At 47.3% G+C, this 19,459-nt stretch overlaps 1 protein-coding gene across 1 annotated transcript; it reads right to left on the bottom strand.

Annotated features, from left to right (window-relative positions):
• Nucleotides 1–839: 839 nt before the first annotated feature.
• On the bottom strand, nucleotides 840–17,013 carry FSTL3 (follistatin like 3). Its single transcript, XM_061600870.1, has 5 exons — nucleotides 16,535–17,013; nucleotides 7,527–7,712; nucleotides 4,312–4,527; nucleotides 3,085–3,312; nucleotides 840–2,575 (listed from the first exon to the last, which is right to left on the bottom strand). The coding sequence occupies exons 1-5, from the start codon at nucleotides 16,593–16,595 to the stop codon at nucleotides 2,517–2,519; spliced, it is 750 nt and encodes a 249-aa protein (XP_061456854.1). The 5' UTR covers nucleotides 16,596–17,013; the 3' UTR covers nucleotides 840–2,516.
• Between the last annotated feature and the right edge of the window lie 2,446 nt (nucleotides 17,014–19,459).

Genomic DNA, 19,459 nt, shown 5'->3' with positions numbered 1-19,459 from the left:
GGTTCCGGGGGGGGGGGGAGCTCATCAGCATGACTCCCGTCTCCTTGGGGGTGTTCATCCACTTTTGCTCAAATTCCACCTCTCCAAATTGCCACAGAACGGTACTATGTCGTCTGGTTATGAGGCAGAAGGATCCTCCGCTCCCAGCAACTTCTGTCCCCCTTCCACAAAAGTCAATTTTCCCTCCTCCCCCCGGCATTTTTTTTGAAATTTGGCCTTGGTCTAAGCAGCAGGATCATTGAACAGGAGCGCCTCTGCTAGGAGCCAGTGAGACACAGCAACATTTTGTTGCAGGTTCCCACTTGTGTCCGCATATTCCAGGGAAGCCAGACCAAAGCTCAGGCTCCTCCAGAAATTATTATTTTTCGGGATGGGAGGTAGGTGCCTTGATCATGGCACCCTCTGTGGGAGCCCCATTAACCTGGAAAAGGTGGGCCATGCCACAATGGAGAATTCTCTTAGGATGCTTCTGATCTTCAATGCAAAGTGGGCATTCTATGCAAAGTGGGCATGGTTCCACTCTCAGGGCAATTGCACCCTTGTTAATAAAAATAATAATATATTATACACCTGTGGGGAATGCTTTAAGTTGGATTTCCCCACTGAGGAGGGGGTTGGACTTGATGGCCTTACAGGCCCCTTCCAACTCTATGATTCGATGATTGATGTGATTTCTTGCCTACTCGTCACCAAAAGGTCTTTTTGGCCCCAACTGAAGACCTTCCGCTTTCAACAACCGTTTTAAGTAGAGATCTTTCTCCCATTCTGCATTGGAATTGTTTTGATATATAGACTATGTTTTTAACTGTTTTTGGTATCGATTGTTTTTATTGTGTTTTATTTATTTATTAAACTTATATCCCGCCCTTCCTCCCAAAGGGAGCCCAGGGTGGCAAACAAGAAGTGATAAAACACTATAAATTTCTTCTAAAAAAAAATCTTAAAAACAAAAACATCTTTGCAAACATCTTAAAAACAGATTGTTTTATCACAGGGGTGTTTGCACCGGTTTGCAACATACATAGTTGCATGTTATTTTCACTCAGGTATTCATTTTTATAGATTCCTAAGTCGTAATGGACTTGGAAGGCATATAACAATTCATTTTATGCACCCTTTCCTCTAATATATGCATTTGTGTAAATATGGTGCGGTTGGCCCACGACATTGCAAAATTTGGAGAAGAGCGGATTTCGACGGATTGCTGCCTTTCAATTCTCATTTTGGAAAGTGTGAATTTCATAGATTCAGCTTTGAATTATTATTATTATTATTTATTTGTTAGATTTATATCCCGCCCTTTCTCCCAGTAGGAGCCCAGGGCGGCAATCAGGACTGAATGAAATTTGAACGAGGACTGAATGAAATTTCTTCCCCCGTGCCTAAGTGAATGACCCTCTCTGCTAATCTTAAAACTCAACGGGATTGTTAAGAAGATATAATCCCGGCAGGAACAACGCCCGTGGAACTCCTTGGAGGAAAGGTGGAATATTGATGTAATAATTATTAATAAAAAATAATTAGCCCTACCTGACAACTAAAAGGTGTAAAAAGAGCATACACAAGCATACGAAACATAGAAAATACGCTTTTTAAAACGTAGTCAGAGGAGAAACAATAAAAAAAAACATGTTGAAGAAAGAGCTTACAAGGCACTCAGTGACCTAAGCAGTGAATTTAAATTATTTATATGTATATTAAAACAGGCTAAAAACTGGAAATTGTCTGGGTGACAACAGCAGATCTCATTTCCCACCCCCCATCCCGTATCCATGTCTATTTGCTGAATCTCTGTGATGTCATGGGATATTTGAGAGTATTGTAACTGGTGCGTGGGAAACGTCAGCAATGGAATCTTAACCAACAGTGCAGCTTCAGTGAGCGGGCTGAAAGGTTGGCTTGGCTGAGAGGAGAAATCCCTCGCACAGGCATACTGGCAGGAGGGGCTGCGTGCTTTTAGAAGGGCGGGTAGGGGCTTGGCAGGGAGGGAGGATGAGGGCTGACGCCCCAGAAGGGAAGTGGAAAAAGCGGAAGGGAGGTAACATGGATGCACGGTGGCAAACAGAAGGTAAAGAGTGGAGGGAAAAGGTTGAAACGCAGAGCCCGGGGGCAAGAAAGGTGGCGGGAAGCTAGTCAGACAGAGAGTGGACAAGTAAATGCATTCAGAGGCTGAGGGCCTTCCAAAGATCCAGAGAGGTTGCCCTGGTTGTAGGGGCCGAATTCCCTCTGTTGATTTATGCTAAGCTGCAAGACCTCAAGAACTGCGAGCGTGGCTTCCCCCTTGCTCCCGGGGAGTAGATCTGCTCCGCACTTTTGGAGGAAAATTCTGCAGCTGAGGGCTTTGGAAAAACCTGGGACGGACAGATCTAGGTGGCATCGACCAACATCTCTGTCTATTATATATAAATAAGGTTTCTTTCTTTTGGTTCTTAATAAATATCAGAAATATGCAGTCTGTACATTCTTACAGATAATGCCCCAGCATGTAGGGAGTTTGGCAAGCAACAGAAGCAGGCTTAGATGTAGTTTTCTTCAGCTTCGTCTGCATCCAGGGGGTATTGGTATTTGTTCAGGGCTAAGGGAAAATGGAAGAGGAGGGGGAAGAGTCAACGCTATGATTCATTAACACATAAGACGTCATCAGCGTATATGCAGGGGAAGGGTTGCAGCTCAGTGGTTAGAGCATCTGACTTGCATGTGGAAGCTCCCAAGTTCCCAGTCAGCATGGGCAATACTGATCTAGATGCACCCAAGGGTCTGACTTCCTACAATTCTATTTAATTCAGCCCTTTATTTATGACTACGAGGACTAGAATCTTGCTTTATTGTTAGGGAAGGACTGGCACTCCATGGCAGAAGGCCCCCCAGGTCAAACCCAGCACATTTCCAGTGTGATGCTTGTAAACATCAGTAAAACGCAGCAGGTAAAGAGCTCTGGTGCAACTACGTGTGTGATCAAAACAGAATCTCTCCCAGCCGTGCCTGGCAATGCCTTCGTGGCTTGAACCCAGAGCCTTGCACATGCAAAGCAGCAGCCCTGGCCACTGAGCGAGGCGTCCCTAACTCTGCCCAGGCAAAACGTACCTGCACAGCTTCCATAATGCCGGACCCCGATGGACCTCCCCAGGAAGCAGGTGGCCCGCCGGAGGTGGCAGGTGGAAGGGTAAGTGATGTTGTTGTTCCCGCAGATGGCGTGGTCTACAGCGGTGGGCTCCGGACATGGGGTGGCTCTGCACATCACACAGTGGGCACTCGCGGTCTGGTCCACAACACACGTGTGGGTTCCCGGGCAGACAACGCTGGAACACGATTCTGGAGGAGCAACACCCCCCCCAAAAAAGGAAGACCCAAGATCAGCTGAAACTTGGGGTGAGGAACAGATGCCCCGTCAGTGAGGCAGTGTGTTTGGGGGTGGGGGGTTAAGGTGCTGCACTAGGTACCTGGGAGTGAGGGTTCGAACCCCTGCTCCACCAAGATGAGCTTGGGCCAGTCGCTGACTCCCAGTTCCCATTTTCCCCACGGACCACTTGAAAACTGCTGAGGGTCTTGGCGGACCACTTCATGGCCATTGTGCTAGGGGCTGTATGTTTTTTTCCCAACTGTATCTTGATTGCATCTCTTATTTCTTATGTTGTCTTTTATTGTATTACCCTTTGCAGTCCACAGAACAGCAGCACGATAAAAGTACAACATAAGGAATGAAAGAAGCCACAGAAATGCAATTAAAAATCAGTGTGACTGTTTAATGCGGACACACTGCGGATCACCTGAGGGAAGCTTGTGGACCGCTGGTGGTCCACGAACCCCAATTTGGGAAGCCCTGGCCTAGCCTACCTCGCAGAGTCGTTGTGAGGATAAGCTACAGGATAGGCTGTCGAGTAGATACTAACCTGATTCACACGTAACCCCAAGCCATGGTTTGTTCCGCCAAAGTGTGGTCTGTGTGACCCAGCCCAGCAGAAGGAACCACAGTTTCTTCCCGAGCTGCAGCCGCTGATGCAAAACCATGGTTGGCTGCCTGCTGACAAAGCCAAGCTCGCTTTAACTATAACAGTCTGTCTGAGCCCAATAACCACACTTTAACCATGGTTTGTTTGGTCATTCTGCCCAGACACTCGCCAAACTATAGAGGCACAGAAGCAAGGGTGGCTAGGAAAATCCACCAAGGTTTGCTGAAACAAAGCACGATTGGCTTGATCGTCTGTGGGACAACTTGTCGTTTGTTGAACAAACCATAGCTTCTAGCACGGCTGTATTTTTGGTTACCAACTTTTGGAGATATGCCAGGTGCGTGGGTGTGTTCCTGCTTACTTTTACATCGGCCTTGGTACATCACTTCCAGGTCCGGGTGCCCTCGACACTTGGCCGTTAGAAGCTCACATTCGTTTCGGTAGGTGAAGCCATCCGAGCCACACACCTGAAGCATGCGGGAGAAGTTGGAGCAATCCGGAGCGCATATGCAATGCGGGCGCCCGTATCTCATTTTGCAGACTTTCCCCGGCCCGCAATCCACACCTTCACAGGTCTCTGCGGAAGGAGGAACAAAGGAAGGATTTATGCAGGGCTAACCACCAAAGACAGCAAACAGCGGCGTGTGTGGATCTATGAAGGGGCTTAATTGCACAGCCGGAGGCACTCAATTGAGGGAGGACACGCGGGCACAGCAGCAATGATGTGTCTGAGCAAGCATGTACGCAAAGGGCCAAAGTCATATTTGCAGGAAGGAGGCAAGCCGTGCTTTCTGAGAGATCCCACGGCCAGCCTTCCTCGCACAATAGGCGTCCCTGTTTCGCCTCGGGCTTCCGTGACATGGAAACGAGCCGGCAACAAGAGGATCTGTCTGGGGTGGGGTGGGGTGGGGAAGGGAGGGAACCCCCTTTGGCTTCCAGGGAAGGAGGGGCAGACGGAGACAGATGCGTGCTTTATGTCGCTGGGTCAGCCTGGGGCAAAAGCTGTCTGGCTGAGTTTAGGGAGGTGGTGGGTTGGGGTGCACGAAACTCATTTCCCTGAAGCGGAGTAGGCATGGGTGGCCCCTTTCTGGCTGTCAGGGAGAAAGTCAGCCGGCAAAGAGCGCGTACACGGGCGTTTTATGTTTTTGCATGTGACAGTAGCCACAGCCCAGTGGGTAGACCACCTGCCTTGCATGCAGAAGGCCTGAGGTTCAATCCTCGATGGGCTGGGAGAGAGACTCCTGCCTGAAGCCCCTGGCGAGGCACTGCCAGTCAGTGTAGACAATACTGAGCTGGATGGACCTAGAAGGGTCTGGCTCAGGCAAAGGCAGCTTCCCGCGTTCCTAGCCAGGCAAATAGGTTTGGGGATGCCCACAGGGGGAGTACGAGGGACTTCAGCCACTCTGAATCGTTTGTCCTCAGAGCCTGGGACTGAGAGGTAGACTGCCTCTGAACACAGAGGTTCCACTGAATTCATCCTGGCTAAATAGCGTGCGACTCAGCAGATCTTTGCCAAATCTGCCTATAAATAACCCATTTGCAAAAGCTGTTCAAAAGACTCTAGCCTCTGTCTGGAACACCTTCTACTCTCTTCCCCTGGAGCAGGGAAGGGGAGCCCTTTCTTCAGACGGTGGGCCGCATTCCCTTCTGAGCAAGCTTCTGGGGGCCACAGTTCACCCACTTATGCAGAGGCATAAGTGGGTGAAACAATTACTGCAAATTTTGCCTTTGTCCTGCAGCCTAGTTTCTACACACACTTGCACACTCCCTCTCTTCCAGCCAGGGAAGCGAGAGGCGTTCAGAATTAGAGGGCACGGTCCCTGGTCTGCAGTGACTGAGATATAGACTTCTCCTCGTAAATTATTATCACTGTCATTAATTGAATTTATATCCCACCCTTCCTCCCAAAGGACGGCAAACAAACAAATCAATTTGACAAGAAAAGAAGAAAAACATACTAAAAAACAGTTTAAAACATTCCAAAACACAATTATAAATGCAGGCAGTTTCAGGACTGGAGGAGGAAAACCATTCTGGATCAGTCTCCATCTCCCCTACAGTGACTGTTTTTCACCTGGTGCTGGTTGCTTCGGGCTTCTAATAAAAAGAAAATGAAGGCAGTTTCGCACCCGTTGTCACACGGTACGGATATGTACTCTTGCTTTATGATAGTGCATTGCTACAACGGAGGCTGGTCCATCAGGGCCCACCCACTTCAGTCTGCCCTCCACCGGCCTGCCTTCTTAGAATCCTAGAATCATAGAGTTGCAAGGGGCCTATAAGGCCATCTAGTCCAACCCTCAGCCCAGTGCAGGAATCCAACATAAAGCTCCCGGACAGGTGGCTGTCCAGCTGCCTTTTGAAGGCCTCCAGGGCTGGAGAGTCCACCACCTCTCTAGGTCATTGGTGCCACTGTCGTACCACTCTTAACAGTTAGGAAATTTTTCCTGATGTTCAGCCGAAATCTGGCTTCCGGCAAGTTCAACCCATTATTCCGTGTCCTACACTCTTTGATGATCGAGAAGAGATCTTGGCTCTCCCCTGTGTGACAACTTTCAAGGGCTTGAAGAGTGCTATCAAATCTCCCTTCAATCTTTTTAAATCTCTCCTCATACGTCTTTGTTTCCAATCTCCTGATCAAGTTCAAGGTTCTAGTTTTGGTGTACAAAGCCCTATACAGCTTGGGATTAGGATACCTGAAAAACCGTCTTACCCTTTATATCCCCAGTCGATCACTGCGCTCTGCAGGCAAGGGCCTCCTGCAGATACCATCTTATCAGGAGGTCTGTTCCACACAACATATGAAACAGACCTTTAGTGTGGCGGTACAGACATTTTGGAATTCCCTCCCCTTAAATATTAGACAGACGCCATCTTTGTTATCTTTTCGGTGCCTCCTGAAGACCTTCCTCTTTCAACAAGCCTTTTAAGCAGAGACCTTATCCCAGTCTGCTATTGAAGACCTTCCTCTTTCAACAAGCCTTTTAAGTAGAGCTTATCCCAGTCTGCTATTGAAGACCTTCCTCGTTCAACAAGCCTTTTAAGCAGAGACGTTATCCCAGTCTGCTATTGAAGACCTTCCTCTTTCAACAAACCTTTTAAGTAGAGACCTCATCCCAGTCTGTGTCTGCATTGGAATTGCTTCTTAAAGATGTTTTTAAACCTTTTTTAAAAAAGATTTTTTTAATGTGTTTTTAAGATGTTTTAAAGTGCTCTTAGTGTTTTTGTTTGCCGCCCTGGGCTCCTTCTGGGAGGAAGGGCGGGATATAAATTTAATAAATAAATAAATAACCCTAGTGTGACCCTCTCCTGAACCTGTTCTTACAACCAGTCGAGGGGGTGGCCGTGCCTGTCCACTTCCTCCTCATGAGTCTCAGGGCTGCCGCTTGTGCAACTCATCAGAGAAAAGGAGGGAAACAAAAACAGAATTGGTTCAGGCTCCGCCTCTCATTAGCTCTGGCTCCGCCTCCTGTCGGGCTCCCTGCTTTCCGCCCTGCCAGTTCCAATCTCCACCAGCTGCTCCTGCATTAGTACGGGGGACAGGAGTCCCGCGTTTCACGGATGCCTAAAGCCTACCTTTGCAAGGGTGGCAGGTCACAAGTCCCAGGATCCTCATAAGGCTGATCTTGTTGTCTGGGTGAGAGGCGTTTGACCAGGCCATGTCCGTGCTGCCGTTGGCACAGCATTCCTCCCAAGTCACGCCGGTCCGGACGATCATGGTGCATTTGGCATCCCGCCCTTGCTGCAGCCAGCAGATCCCGCCTATTGGGAGGAAGGGAGACCTGTGAGAACTGCGGACGGTTAATGGAACTCACCGCCACAAGATGCGATGGCTGTTAAGCTTAGGTGGCTTTTAAAAAAAGAAAGAAAAGGATTGCACATGCAGGAGGGGTCCGCCAATGCCTATTAGGTAGCTAGTTTCACACAGAGCTTCCATTTTCAGGAGAAGTCTACCACTGAATGCCAGTTGTTGGGGGGGACGGACTTCTCAGAGACACCTGGTTGGCCACTGTGGGAATCTAGGCAGAGTTTTTGAGCTGACCCTGCAGAGCTCCTCAGACAGCAGACAGGACCTACAAAACAGCTTCCTATTTAAATCAACGCTTCATTCAGACCCATGAGGACTGGAATCTTATTTGATTCTTAGCGGAAGGGTAAACTTAGTGGTAGCACACCTGTTTTGCATGCATGGAGACCTGAGGTTCGTTATCTAGAAACCACTGCGGAAAAGGCTCCTGTCTGAACGCCTGGAAAGTCGTTGCTGGTTATTGCAGACAATCCTCAGCTAGTGAGACCAAGGGTCTGAGACTCAATGTAAGGCAACTTTTTACATTCCTTAGTTAGAACCATGAGGACTAGATTCTCATATTCATATCCACACCTTACATTTAAAATTCCTGCATTGAGCAGGGAGTTGGACTTGATGGCCTTATAGGCCCCTTCCAACTCTACTATTCTATGATTCTATGAAAAGCACCTGGCTTCCACCAAAGAGTCACGGAAATTGTAGTTTATCCCTCACAGAGCTACAATGCCCACCACTCTTAACAAACTACAATTCCCAGAGAGGGGTGGGAGAGAAATGAGACTCAGTTCTCATCTGAAGTCGAATCTATCAAACTGGCATTTTCCGAAACAATATGGGAACTGAAAACGCAGCCATCCTTTGAAGAGCGCCCTTATCCAAATTCTGTGGCACAGTTCTCCAACCAGCATTTACAAAAATGCATATATTAGGGGAAAGTGAACAGAACATACAGAAATGCATTATATTGAGTTTGGGAGAGAACGCCATGCTGAAATGTGTACATTTGTCAAAAAACAGCGTACAAAAATCCTGACGCATTTCATGAGGATTTTTTTTTAAAAAAATAAATCAACAGTAAACTGGGGCGGAAATGTGGAGAACTGAATTCAAGATCGAGAAACTGAGATAACCGACACGGACAGTTCTTTCCATTGCTACCCTCAGGGCTTTTGGGGGGAAAGTCACGCGCATTAAATGTGCTTTAAAAGAGCCAGTGTGGCGTAGCGGTTAAGGTGTTGGACTACAACCTGGGAGACCCGGGTTTGAATCCCCACATAGCCATGAAGCTCACTGGGTGACCTTGGGCCTCTCAGCCTCATGAAAGCCCTATTCATTGGGTCGTCATAAGTCGGAATCGACTTGAAGGCAGTACATTTACATTTTTACAAAAGAACTGTGCGGATGTGACTAAGGATTGCATCTCAGTGATAAAGCATCTTCTTTTTGTAGGCAGCAGATCCCAGGTTCAATTCCCGGCAGCATCTCCAGGTAGGGCTGCCTGAAACCCCAAAGAGCTGCTGCCAGCCAGTGTCAACAATATTGAGCTAGGGGTCTGCCTCGGGTAGAAGGCAGCTCTCACTGTGGTTCTCCTGAGGCTGCCTCTGGATGACCCTGAGAGGAACTCATTGCCCAGAGCCTGGGCTTCCAAACAAGTTGACAAGGGTTGACCCCCCTGACCTGAACTCCCAGGCCTGTGCAAGCCCCACTGAGACTGGCCGTCCTGATCCGCCCGACAGACAGATGAGCTTTGTTCAGCTTCCAGAGCACATTGAGAGGCTCTGGCAGCTCAAGAAGGCTGGCGGGTAGGTCGTGCGAGGCCTGTCTGGGACTTTTGATCCATTCCCCATCACCGCCACCTCCCCACAGGACGCACGGCTCTCTCCCCCCAAAACGGCTACCCGAGACGGCAGCCTCCGGCCATCCATCTGGCAGCCAATTCAAAAGGCCGTTTGTTCCTTAATCTCGTGAACTAATCGTTCATTTCTTGCGAGCGAGCCCTCCGCAATTTCCGGCTCGGCGTACCAGACTCTCCCACGGTTTTTTTGATTTTGTTTTAAAAAACCCCAAAACTTTCCCCAAGGAACTTGGCTCGGGGGGAGGGAGGTGTATGCCACATTCAGCAGAAGGCCTCTTTTCCAGCAGCCTAAGTGAGGGCATGTTCTTCAACCTCCCAACTGTAATCTATATTTTATTTATTTATTATTTATTTATTTATTAAATTTGTATCCCGCCCTTCCTCCCAGCAGGAGCCCAGGGCGGCAAACAACGCGCTAAAAACACTTTAAAACATCATTAAAACAGATCTTAAAATACATTAAAACAAAACAGCGTTAAAAACATTATTTTTTAAAAAAAACTTTTTTAAAGGGTTCAAACATTATTAAAAAAACGTAATAAACAATTCTAACAGACACAGACTGGGATAGGTCTTGCGTGTGTGTGATGCTGTGATTTTAATTTTTTCTTAATTGCATTTAATGCTGCATTTTAAGCTGTTGCAACCCACCCTGGGAACTCAAGGTGAAGGGCGGGTAATAGGTTATGGTTGTTATTGCTCTGAATTTTATTTATTTAATTTGATCGCTGACAGTCCTCAAGATTCAGTAGGACTGACCCATGCAGCGTCGGACACCCCGAACCAACCAGGACTGCCAGCTATTTCTGGGAGGCTGCCAGGGCCTTCAGAACCTGTTATTTATTTCCAGCGCTGTAAGGACTAGTAACTTGTAACGTCATTTGTTTACAGAGGAAGCTGATGTAAGAGCTTGGGCTCCCACTGGAAGGGCGGGATATAAATCAAATGATAAATAAATAAGAGGTAACATGATAGAGGCGCAGGCTGAAGAATTTTCATGAGGAATTTTTTTTAATTGCCTCGGAAATGCGGAGAACTAAATTTAAGGTTGCAAAAATTAGAAACTGAGAAATCTAACTGACAGATCTTTCCATCCGTAGGCCAGAGTAAAGGGCCGCAACAACTGCTATCGATTCCCCCGGCATCTAATAGTCAGAGGTAGACTGAAATTGTAGGCTTCTCTTAACTTATCCAAGCTAACTGTCAAAGGGAGAATTTGTCCTTCAGGAGTTTTATTTTTCTTTTTTTAAAAGCCATCATTCATCATATTTATCTCATGTTTGGTTCTTTGGTGGTGGTGTTGTGTGTGCTTACCGTTGGTTGTACCAAAACTGTAAGTGACCGTGAGCGTATCTGATCAAGAAAAGCGGGCAGAAAGGAGAAAACGTTGCAATGATCTCAAAAGATGTAATGGACACCACCAACCAGTTAGCTTTTAAAAAGGGATTTGACAAATTAATCAAGGAGGGGAAGGCTCTCAATGGCTACTAGCCACGATGGCTATGCTCTGACTCTGAATGCCAGTTGCTGGGAATCGCAAGGGGGGAGAGTTGCTGTTGCGCTCGGGTCCTGCTTGCGGGCTTTCCCATTGGGGCATCTGGTTGGCCATTTTGAGACCAGGAGGCTGGACCAGGTGGGCCCCCTTTGGCCGGATCCAGCAACCAGCCTCTTCTTATGTTCTTAACAAACACCTTGTGGCAATGAGTTCCACAGGTACATTATGCATCCGTTTATCATCTCTGAACCTACAAGCTACAATCCATTTGTGGTTTTTGTTCTTAGTTTGTTATAACTAGGAATGACGGGGACAGAAAAGAAATGAAATGACCTTTTGCGTCATCCACTGATGAAATAGCGAACAGGCGCTGTTACAGGTCCTACATAATACTCGTCCCACACTTGTAAGAAATCGTTCTTTTAGTTTGGCAGCCCCTATGCTTTGGAACTCCCTGCCTATTGACATCAGGCAAGCGCCTTCACTGTACTCTTTTCGGCGCCTGCTAAAAACATTTTTGTTCAGGCAAGCCTATCCCGACACATTGATACTGACACGTTTTAATCTGAGTAGCCAGTTGTTTTTAAAAAATGTGTTTAATTACTTGTTTTTAACTTGTTTATTGATAATTTTAACAGGTTTTTATTTTGTAAATCGCTTAGAGGTTTTGTTCTGCAATCAAGTGGTCTATAAATTTTGGTAAATAAACAAATAACATTAATCACAAGCCCTCAAACCGCCTCCAGGCTGCAGTCCTGTGTATTTGTAAATGGACCCAAGCACCACTGAATTCGGTGGGACTCCCGAGTCAACAAGCATACAGGACTGCATGGTTAGGCAACAGTGAGATAGTCCTAGTTAAAATGCACGCCACAATCAATCTAGTTTATTCTTCAGTGATCCAGTAACTCCGATGCACCTCCTTAAGCCCTAATTAAAGCATTTCACAATATTTTTTTAAAATCTAGCCATTCTCTGGGCAGATCCGCACCATAGATGTCCCCCTGAGCTACCATTCCCAGCACCCTTAACAAACTACAGTTCCCAGGATCCTTTGGGGAAAGTCATTTACTTTAAAGGTGCGTTGAACACGCTTAAAATGTATGGTGTGGATGTGCCCAACATCTTTCAAGCTCTGGGGGGGGGGGAGAGAGATGAACACCTCACCCCAAAACCATCTCCAAAAGGAAATCCTCTTCACCACAAGAAGAGCATGTCTCGGAGCCAAGAGGAGTTGAAACTCTAGAACCGTTGCATCTGGAGTCCAGGTCTGGCTCACCACCTTCCCATCAAAGAGGAGGTCTTGTGCAATCTCCCCAAAGAGGCTCACCACAGATGGGAGATGTTGAAAGATTAAGTCTCCCACTTCAAAGAAAGCCTCTCCTTTTGAAGACTGCACCTGGTTTCGGAGTTTGGATTCTGTCTCATGAGATTTTTTTCCCCCCCAAGGAGAGGTAAGTGAATCCTTATTTAAATGTCCCAAATGCGGAAATCTCCACCCACCCGCCTAACCTAAATGCCGGTTTTCAGATTCTGGCTCAATATTCTCTCATCCATGGTTGACAGCTCTAAATTATAGTTAAATGAACCATCTGTCAGCCTGCCATCCTTTAATGGCACCAAAATGTGCTGCTTGAGGGAGCTAACTCAGTCGACCAAACAGCAGGGCCGGTCCTGACTGATTATATCAGCGGTGTCTCAAAAGCACAGGTCCTAGCTGAGCACACGCCAACATCACTTGCACAAGATCTCTTGGGGGCTCAGATCGTAATCCAGGCTACGGCCATCAACCCTCGACCAGCTGCCAAGGCCTCAGCGCCACAGAAGAGCCAACCCCACCACAAGCCTGCCCAAAACACTATTTTTGTTGTGGCTAGGTCAAGAAGCTTTGACTTTAAATCTCCCACAATGCTCTGCATTGGAACACTGGGGAGGAATTTAAACAGCATCCCTATCCAGTCTGGGAGCCCCCCTGTTAAAAACGCCCCCCCCATGCCATGCCATCTCAGGGCACTGTGGGGAATCAAAATGTCAGCCCCATTGGAATTCTGGGGGATTAAAATGAACGTGGGACTGCTGCCTACTGTCGCCATCACTGAGTAACCCCATTATGTGGGCGGGATGTGGCAGTTCACTAAATGTCTCCCCCCCCCCAAAAAAAAATGAAGTTTAAAAAGGGATGGGTAGACTTCAGGGTTGCCAGGCGCACAATAGCGACTTGGGGTGTGCCATAAAGGTGTGTAAATTGTGCACGGTGAAGAGAAAGCGGATAGAGGATTTTTTCCTCCCTGTTGTAAATTAATACTAGAGGCTGGCAAACTCCGCTTGACAGCAGTACAATGGCTCAGGGTACCTGAGCCTCCATTTCAAGACTCCGCATGCCTTTCCCATCCACTTGCCCTTGGTGCAGAGAAACAGTGGAGGCTGGCGATGGAACGGACAGATATCAAAGCAGGACATCATGCAGAGATGCAGCAGGCTCCCTCCTCGGTGACTAGGCCACAGTTTGGGAGTTTCTAAGCTAGGGGGTTCCTTCAGCTCTTGCTGCCTTGATGCCTGGTGTAGTGCATCCTGGGATAGCGCAGGAGGATTCCAGTTATTTCTTCCATCACTCAGGCATACAATGTGGCCCATCAGGCCTCTGTAACTGGCCCTTGGGACTCTGCCCAAGCCACACCCCCTCTCTTCACACCCTCCTTGAGTGTTCTTGCCCAGCTGGGGTGTTCTCTTGAACTCTGATCGTGCCTCCTGCTTGCCCGGAGGGAGGATAGAGAGGCATGTGAAGAAACTAGTTTACTGGACCAAGGTGAAATTGGCATTCATTGCTCCGCCTACTTTCACCTCTGGCCCCACCCACCACTGCCCATGTGGCCCCCGGAAGACAGCCCAGAAGGAAATGTGCCCCTCGGGCTGGAAAAGGTTTCCTGCCCACCCACCCCCACAGGGAAGTATGACTGCGCAGGTAAAACACATGCGAGAAAACTCCCCCCCTTTCCTAAGCCGCAAAAAAAATATATCTCAGTATCTGAGTATGGTTGCAGCCTATTTTCTTAAGACTGTCAAACGGTGAAGGTTGGGACTGTTTTTTTGTTACTAACCTGCATTTTAAACCAATGAATCCATTCACACAATCCACGCAAGCTATGAAATAAATCTGCGTTGTTGCCAAAATCTCATTGGAGGTCCGTTTTTGAAACACGGAAGGCATACGCACGCCCTTGTAACTCACTCTCCCCTTCACCTGGTTGTTTTAACCTGGAAAGTCACTGTCCCCATTTTGTACCTATTCTTGGCCTTTGTTTACTTGCATATTTATTTATTACTTTATTTGATTTGTATCCCACCCTTCCCCCGAGTAGGAGCCCAGGGCAGCAACCAAAAGCACTAAAACCACTCTAAAACATCATAAAAACAGATTTTAACATATATTACAATAAAACATCCTTAAAATCATGTTAAAACAAAACATCCAAAAAAAGCTTTAAAAACATCTTTAAAAAAAAAGCTTTTAAAACTTTTTTTTTAAAAGCTTTAAAAACATATTAAAAACCAATTCCAACACAGAAGCAAGACTGGGATAAGGTCCTCTACTTAAAAGGCTTGTTGAAAAAGGAAGGTTTGTATTTAGAACCTGCACTTCATAAAAATATATCAAGGTGGTACATGCCATAGAAAAATAAAATCAGCAAAAAGGATCAGTAAAAATACCCTTAAGAACACCACGGAATCATAGAATAGTAGAGTTGGAAGGGGCCTACAAGGCCATCGAGTCCAACCTCCTGCTCAATGCAGGAATCCAATAAAAACCAATTGCACTGATTTGGGGACACCTTCAAAAAGTTAGCACTGAGTGTTAGACTTACTAACATTCTTCAGGGTCTCCTCAAAACCTCTTGCACTTAAATCTGTCTGTCAGAGACGGACATATCTCTAGTGTGCATGCATATAAAAAAAATCACACGCATGAACACTAAGAGCAGGAGGGGTGTGCAGATAGCTATTTCACCCACTGCTGTGGCCAAGGTTTATTTTTGTAACTACTGATCATGTTTGATAGGAGAATATGGTAAGAGAGTCATGAACCCACAAGGAATGGGGGGGGGGAGAGGGGGAATGTGCTCTCTGCTTTTCTGAGGGAGGCTTGGAGTATGGCAACAAGGGAGATGGCCTTTCCAGTGGTGGCTCCCCATTGAGGCCCACCTGGCACCTTCCTTGACATCTTTTCAGCACCTTCCACCCCCCCCAGGCATTTGATAGACCGAGATTATGTTGCCTGTTATTATTATGCTGACAAAACTTCCTGTGGCATGGGTGTGTGTGTTGGTTGATGGTTTTGCTTTCCTGAACCACACCAAAACAGTTAAATCTCTGAGTTGGGTGTTGAGAGACACATCTAGTCTCTAGTGCACACGCATAGAAATTCATGCGCGGGATCACCAAGGCACCAGCAGACAGCATCAAGCTTGCTGAGGTGTAATTTTGAATTCTTGATAAGATATTGCAGGAAAAGAGTGTTGGTCCAGCTTCTTTTTAAACCAGAAGAGGGGGGGAGGTTTGGGGTGGGGTGGGGTGGAAATGCCCTCTTTGCTTGTAGATGAGTGAAGGGGAAGCTATTGCAGCCTTTGCCAAGCTGGTGCCTTCCAGCTATTTTGGACTACAATTCCCATCAGCCCCAGTCAGCACAGCTGAAGGGCACCAAGATGGCAAAATCTGGGCTATTGAATTTTTTTTTAAATGTAGCAGTAAATCAGTACAACTTGTGTTTAGTGTGTGTTTATTTTTTTTAAAGGGTTCCTGTTTTCATCTGAGATCTGTTGAAGGGCGTGTAAAAGAAATGTTAAATAACTGAAACATGAAAGAAAATTAAACATTAAAAAAACTCGTTAGGAAATTCCCTGAAACTCCTAACTCTAGCTCCTTTCTAGTTAAAAAAAAATGGTTTTAAAAAAAGGCTTTTTCAAACCCTATGAACAGTAATAAATCAGAACTAATACAGTAACATAAAGCTATGTCCTTGACTTATCACTTTAGGCATGATTAAAAACAGGCTCCTGCTATAATCCCCTAAAAGGGTTGATTGTTGATTAAATTGACTGGGACAATGTATGCTTTACTTGAGGTCCACTGAACTTGGACAGACTGACTTCTGCAAATACTTGTTCACCTTAAACAGGGAACCCAGTTGAGTCACCCTACTTGTTTTAAACAAATCCAGGGAACCCAGTTGAGTCCCACACTCTGCACGTACTCAGAGGCCCTCTTTCTCCTTCATCACAGCCCACATTCTAAGTGTTGAGGATCTTGGGAAGTACCCTCTGGGGAGGGGGCTCTTGGGGTCCTAAGCTTTAAACATCAATGCCTGGAAGAAAAAGGGAACCAGCTTGCTGTTTACAGCACACCCACCCCCCTCCCCGAAATGCACTTACCTGCAAAAGCGTCCCCTCGGGCTGCGCAGAGCACACCCAACAGCACAAGGCAGATCTTCATGGCGAGCCACGCCAGAGAGAGGCAGTCAAAGCGACAGGGGAGAAACAGGACAAGAAGAGCGCACAAGAAAGTTTTGCCTCTTATCACCAAAGCGGGAGAGGCGCTCTCAGCGAAGGTCACAGAGAGGAGGAGGTTGCCTGGCACATCTGCTGGGGAATCAGCCAAGATTTCCTTGTAGCTTTGTGGCCTGATCTTCCAGGGAAGCTGGTTTGGGTTTTTTTTGTTTTTTACACCCCACCCCCTTAAAAAAGCCTCAGTTTCACTCTCTCTCTATAAAGTCGTATGGTGTGTGCGTCTAAGGTCTGTCTCCGCGGTCTGAATCATAACTCTGTCTAGGGTAGGCGGTGTGAACAGCAGCCAGTAACATGTCTGGGGACGGCATTGTGCATCTCGCTGGCTCGCTGGGCCCCTCCTGGACGTGGTTAAATACAAATCGTTGTCAAGAGTCATCAATAATACACTCTCGGCATTGTAGCTTGTTGTTTTAACGTTCAAGTGCGCATGGGAGTGAGAGGTGGCGAGTTGGCAATCAACTGTGCGCTCTTTCTCTCTGTCCTCTTGACTTTTTCTGTCTGGATGGTTAGCACTATTTTCCGCATCCCAGTCTCATTCTTGGAAATTCTGTCCCAGCGCATTGCCACTGTGCACCGCGGAGATCCCCTTTTCCCTCAACGCTGTTCCAAAGGGCGAACATCGTGTCTCCGGGGCGTGCGTGGGAAAACACACAAAAAATTCCAATGCTTTAAAAATGTTATATTGCAGTTTTGCAATCCGCTCAAGGTCCGGAAGTTCAGACAGAGTGGAACTGTGTACACACCATACATTTAAAGCACATTATTTCCCCCAAAGAATCCTGGGAACCGCAGCTCTGTGTAGGGCAAACTACAGTTCCCAGGATTCTTTGAGGGGAAATGAAGTGCTTTAAATGCATATACTCTGTTTAGGGGATCAGTAGCATTGCATTTGAGAATGAGAATGTGCACACACCCTTCCTCAAATGCACCTTCCTCTTAGGAATTGCATGGAAGAATAACACGAGGAGTCACAGGTCTTTTCACCAATCACCATTCGCCCCTCAGATCTATTTGCATGCTGAGGCAACCAACACCCCCTCCCACTAAAAAGTGAAATAAAGGATCAAGGAAGATTAAGACGGGGCAGTTCTTGTTGGGATGGGGACAGTGGGGCCTCACATTCGCCAACCCATTCAGCTATAGACCCACATCCAGATCATATTTCTCTAGAGATCTGCCACCTGCCCCATAGTGGGTATCTTGCTATGCTCTGCTTCCCAATCTCCCAACAAGAGAGAAATGGCTGGTGGGCATGTGAAACAGGGCCTTTCCAGTGACAGCCCCCCGCTTTTGGAACTCATTGAGACGTCACGTTAATTTGCCCCGAAATCTGCGTATATATTTTGTTTTCTTGGTACTTTAAGGACAGAAGAACAGCCTTGTGGCTGGATCAGGCCAAAGCAGGCCCATCTCATCCAGAGTCCTGTCCTCACAGTGGCCAACCAGATGCCCCCGTGGGAAGCCCACAGGCAGGACCTGAGCACAACAGCAACTCTCCCCACTTGTGATCCCCGGAAAATAGTATTCAGGGGCATACTGTCTCCAACAGGGGAGGGAGAACATAGCCATCATGGCTAGTAAGCAAATACATTTGGGAAGCGCCATAGCTCAGTGGCAGAGCACCTGCACTGCATGCAGAAGGTCCCAGGTTTAAGAACACCAGAACAGCCCTGCAATAGCTAGATCAGGCCAAAGGGGGCCCATCAAGTCCAACATCCTGTTCTCACAGTGGCCGACCAGATGCCCCAATGGGAAGAAGCCCTGATGCAGGCCTTGAGCGCAACAGCAACTCTCCCCTCTTGTGATTCCTGGCAACTGGGATTCAGAGATAGACTGCTCCTGGGTGAGGAGGTTCTATTCTCAGCTGTCATGGCTAAGAAGAGCCCTGCCAGACCGGGCCAAAGGGGGCCCATCTAGTCCAGCATCCTGTTCTCACAGTGGCCAACCGGATACCCCAACGGGAAGCCCGCATGCAGGACCTCAGTGCAAGAACTCATTCCCCACTCGTGAATCTCAGCAAACTGGCGTTCACCGTCTCCGACAGTGAAGGCAGTTACTTTGGTGAAGCAGGGAGAGGCGGTGGCACAAAACAAAGGGACTTAGCTGTAACATGGAGTCGGAAAGACTGGCATTTTATCGAAAACAGGGGTGACTACCCCAAGCGGCGTATGCAGCCCTTCCCCAGAGGCTGTGCCACTTGGAATTCCAGAATTCAGTGCAGAAATTTCTCCCAGTTCAATCAGAATTGCAAAGGTGAAATTGCAGGGTAGAGCAAACCAGGGGTGGGTAGGATGCGGAACATTTTCTCATATCTATGGATGGCGCATTGATGGGGAGTCTTATTTTGGACCTTCTTCCACCCCCAAAGGAAGGCTGTATTCCTGACAAGTTCGGACACAAACTTAAGGCAGACGAGCGCATTTTCATAACCGTTGTTTGCCACCCATGCAATTAAGTCATTTCCATGTCCCGGTTTCTCATGAAGGCCTTTGTGCCAGATGTTTGCGATGATCCAAGACTTTTTTTTTTAAGAGAGAGAGAGAGAGGTGGAGGGAGGAATTTGCAGACATAATAAAAGATAAATGCCTGCGATTGGTCTGTGTCATCAAATCCCCCTCGTTCCGGCGGACAGCTTGTTATGTCTGCCTGCAGGCCAGGCGCTCAAAAGCCAGGCCGCTTCCAGTCAAATATGAGGCTTTTCTGGAAAAGGCAGAAAATCCCTCCTCCCCACATGCAAAAGCTTGGAGATGCAGCGATGGGGAAAAGGAACACCAGATTGAATTTCTGCTG

This window comes from Rhineura floridana, chromosome 18 (assembly GCF_030035675.1).
Source record: "Rhineura floridana isolate rRhiFlo1 chromosome 18, rRhiFlo1.hap2, whole genome shotgun sequence".
Classification (NCBI taxonomy): Eukaryota; Metazoa; Chordata; class Lepidosauria; order Squamata; family Rhineuridae; genus Rhineura; species Rhineura floridana.
This window is presented reverse-complemented; position numbering and strand designations above follow the sequence as displayed.

Bases quoted from the DNA above. Each gene is read 5' to 3' on its own strand.
- FSTL3 (XM_061600870.1), bottom strand. From the start codon at position 16,595: ATGAAGATCTGCCTTGTGCTGTTGGGTGTGCTCTGCGCAGCCCGAGGG. The intron at 7,713-16,534 runs GTAAGTGCATTT...TCCTCCCAATAG, and splicing joins CCGAGGGGACGCTTTTGCAG to GCGGGATCTGCTGGCTGCAG. The intron at 4,528-7,526 runs GTAGGCTTTAGG...CTCCTTCCGCAG, and splicing joins GACCTGCCACCCTTGCAAAG to AGACCTGTGAAGGTGTGGAT.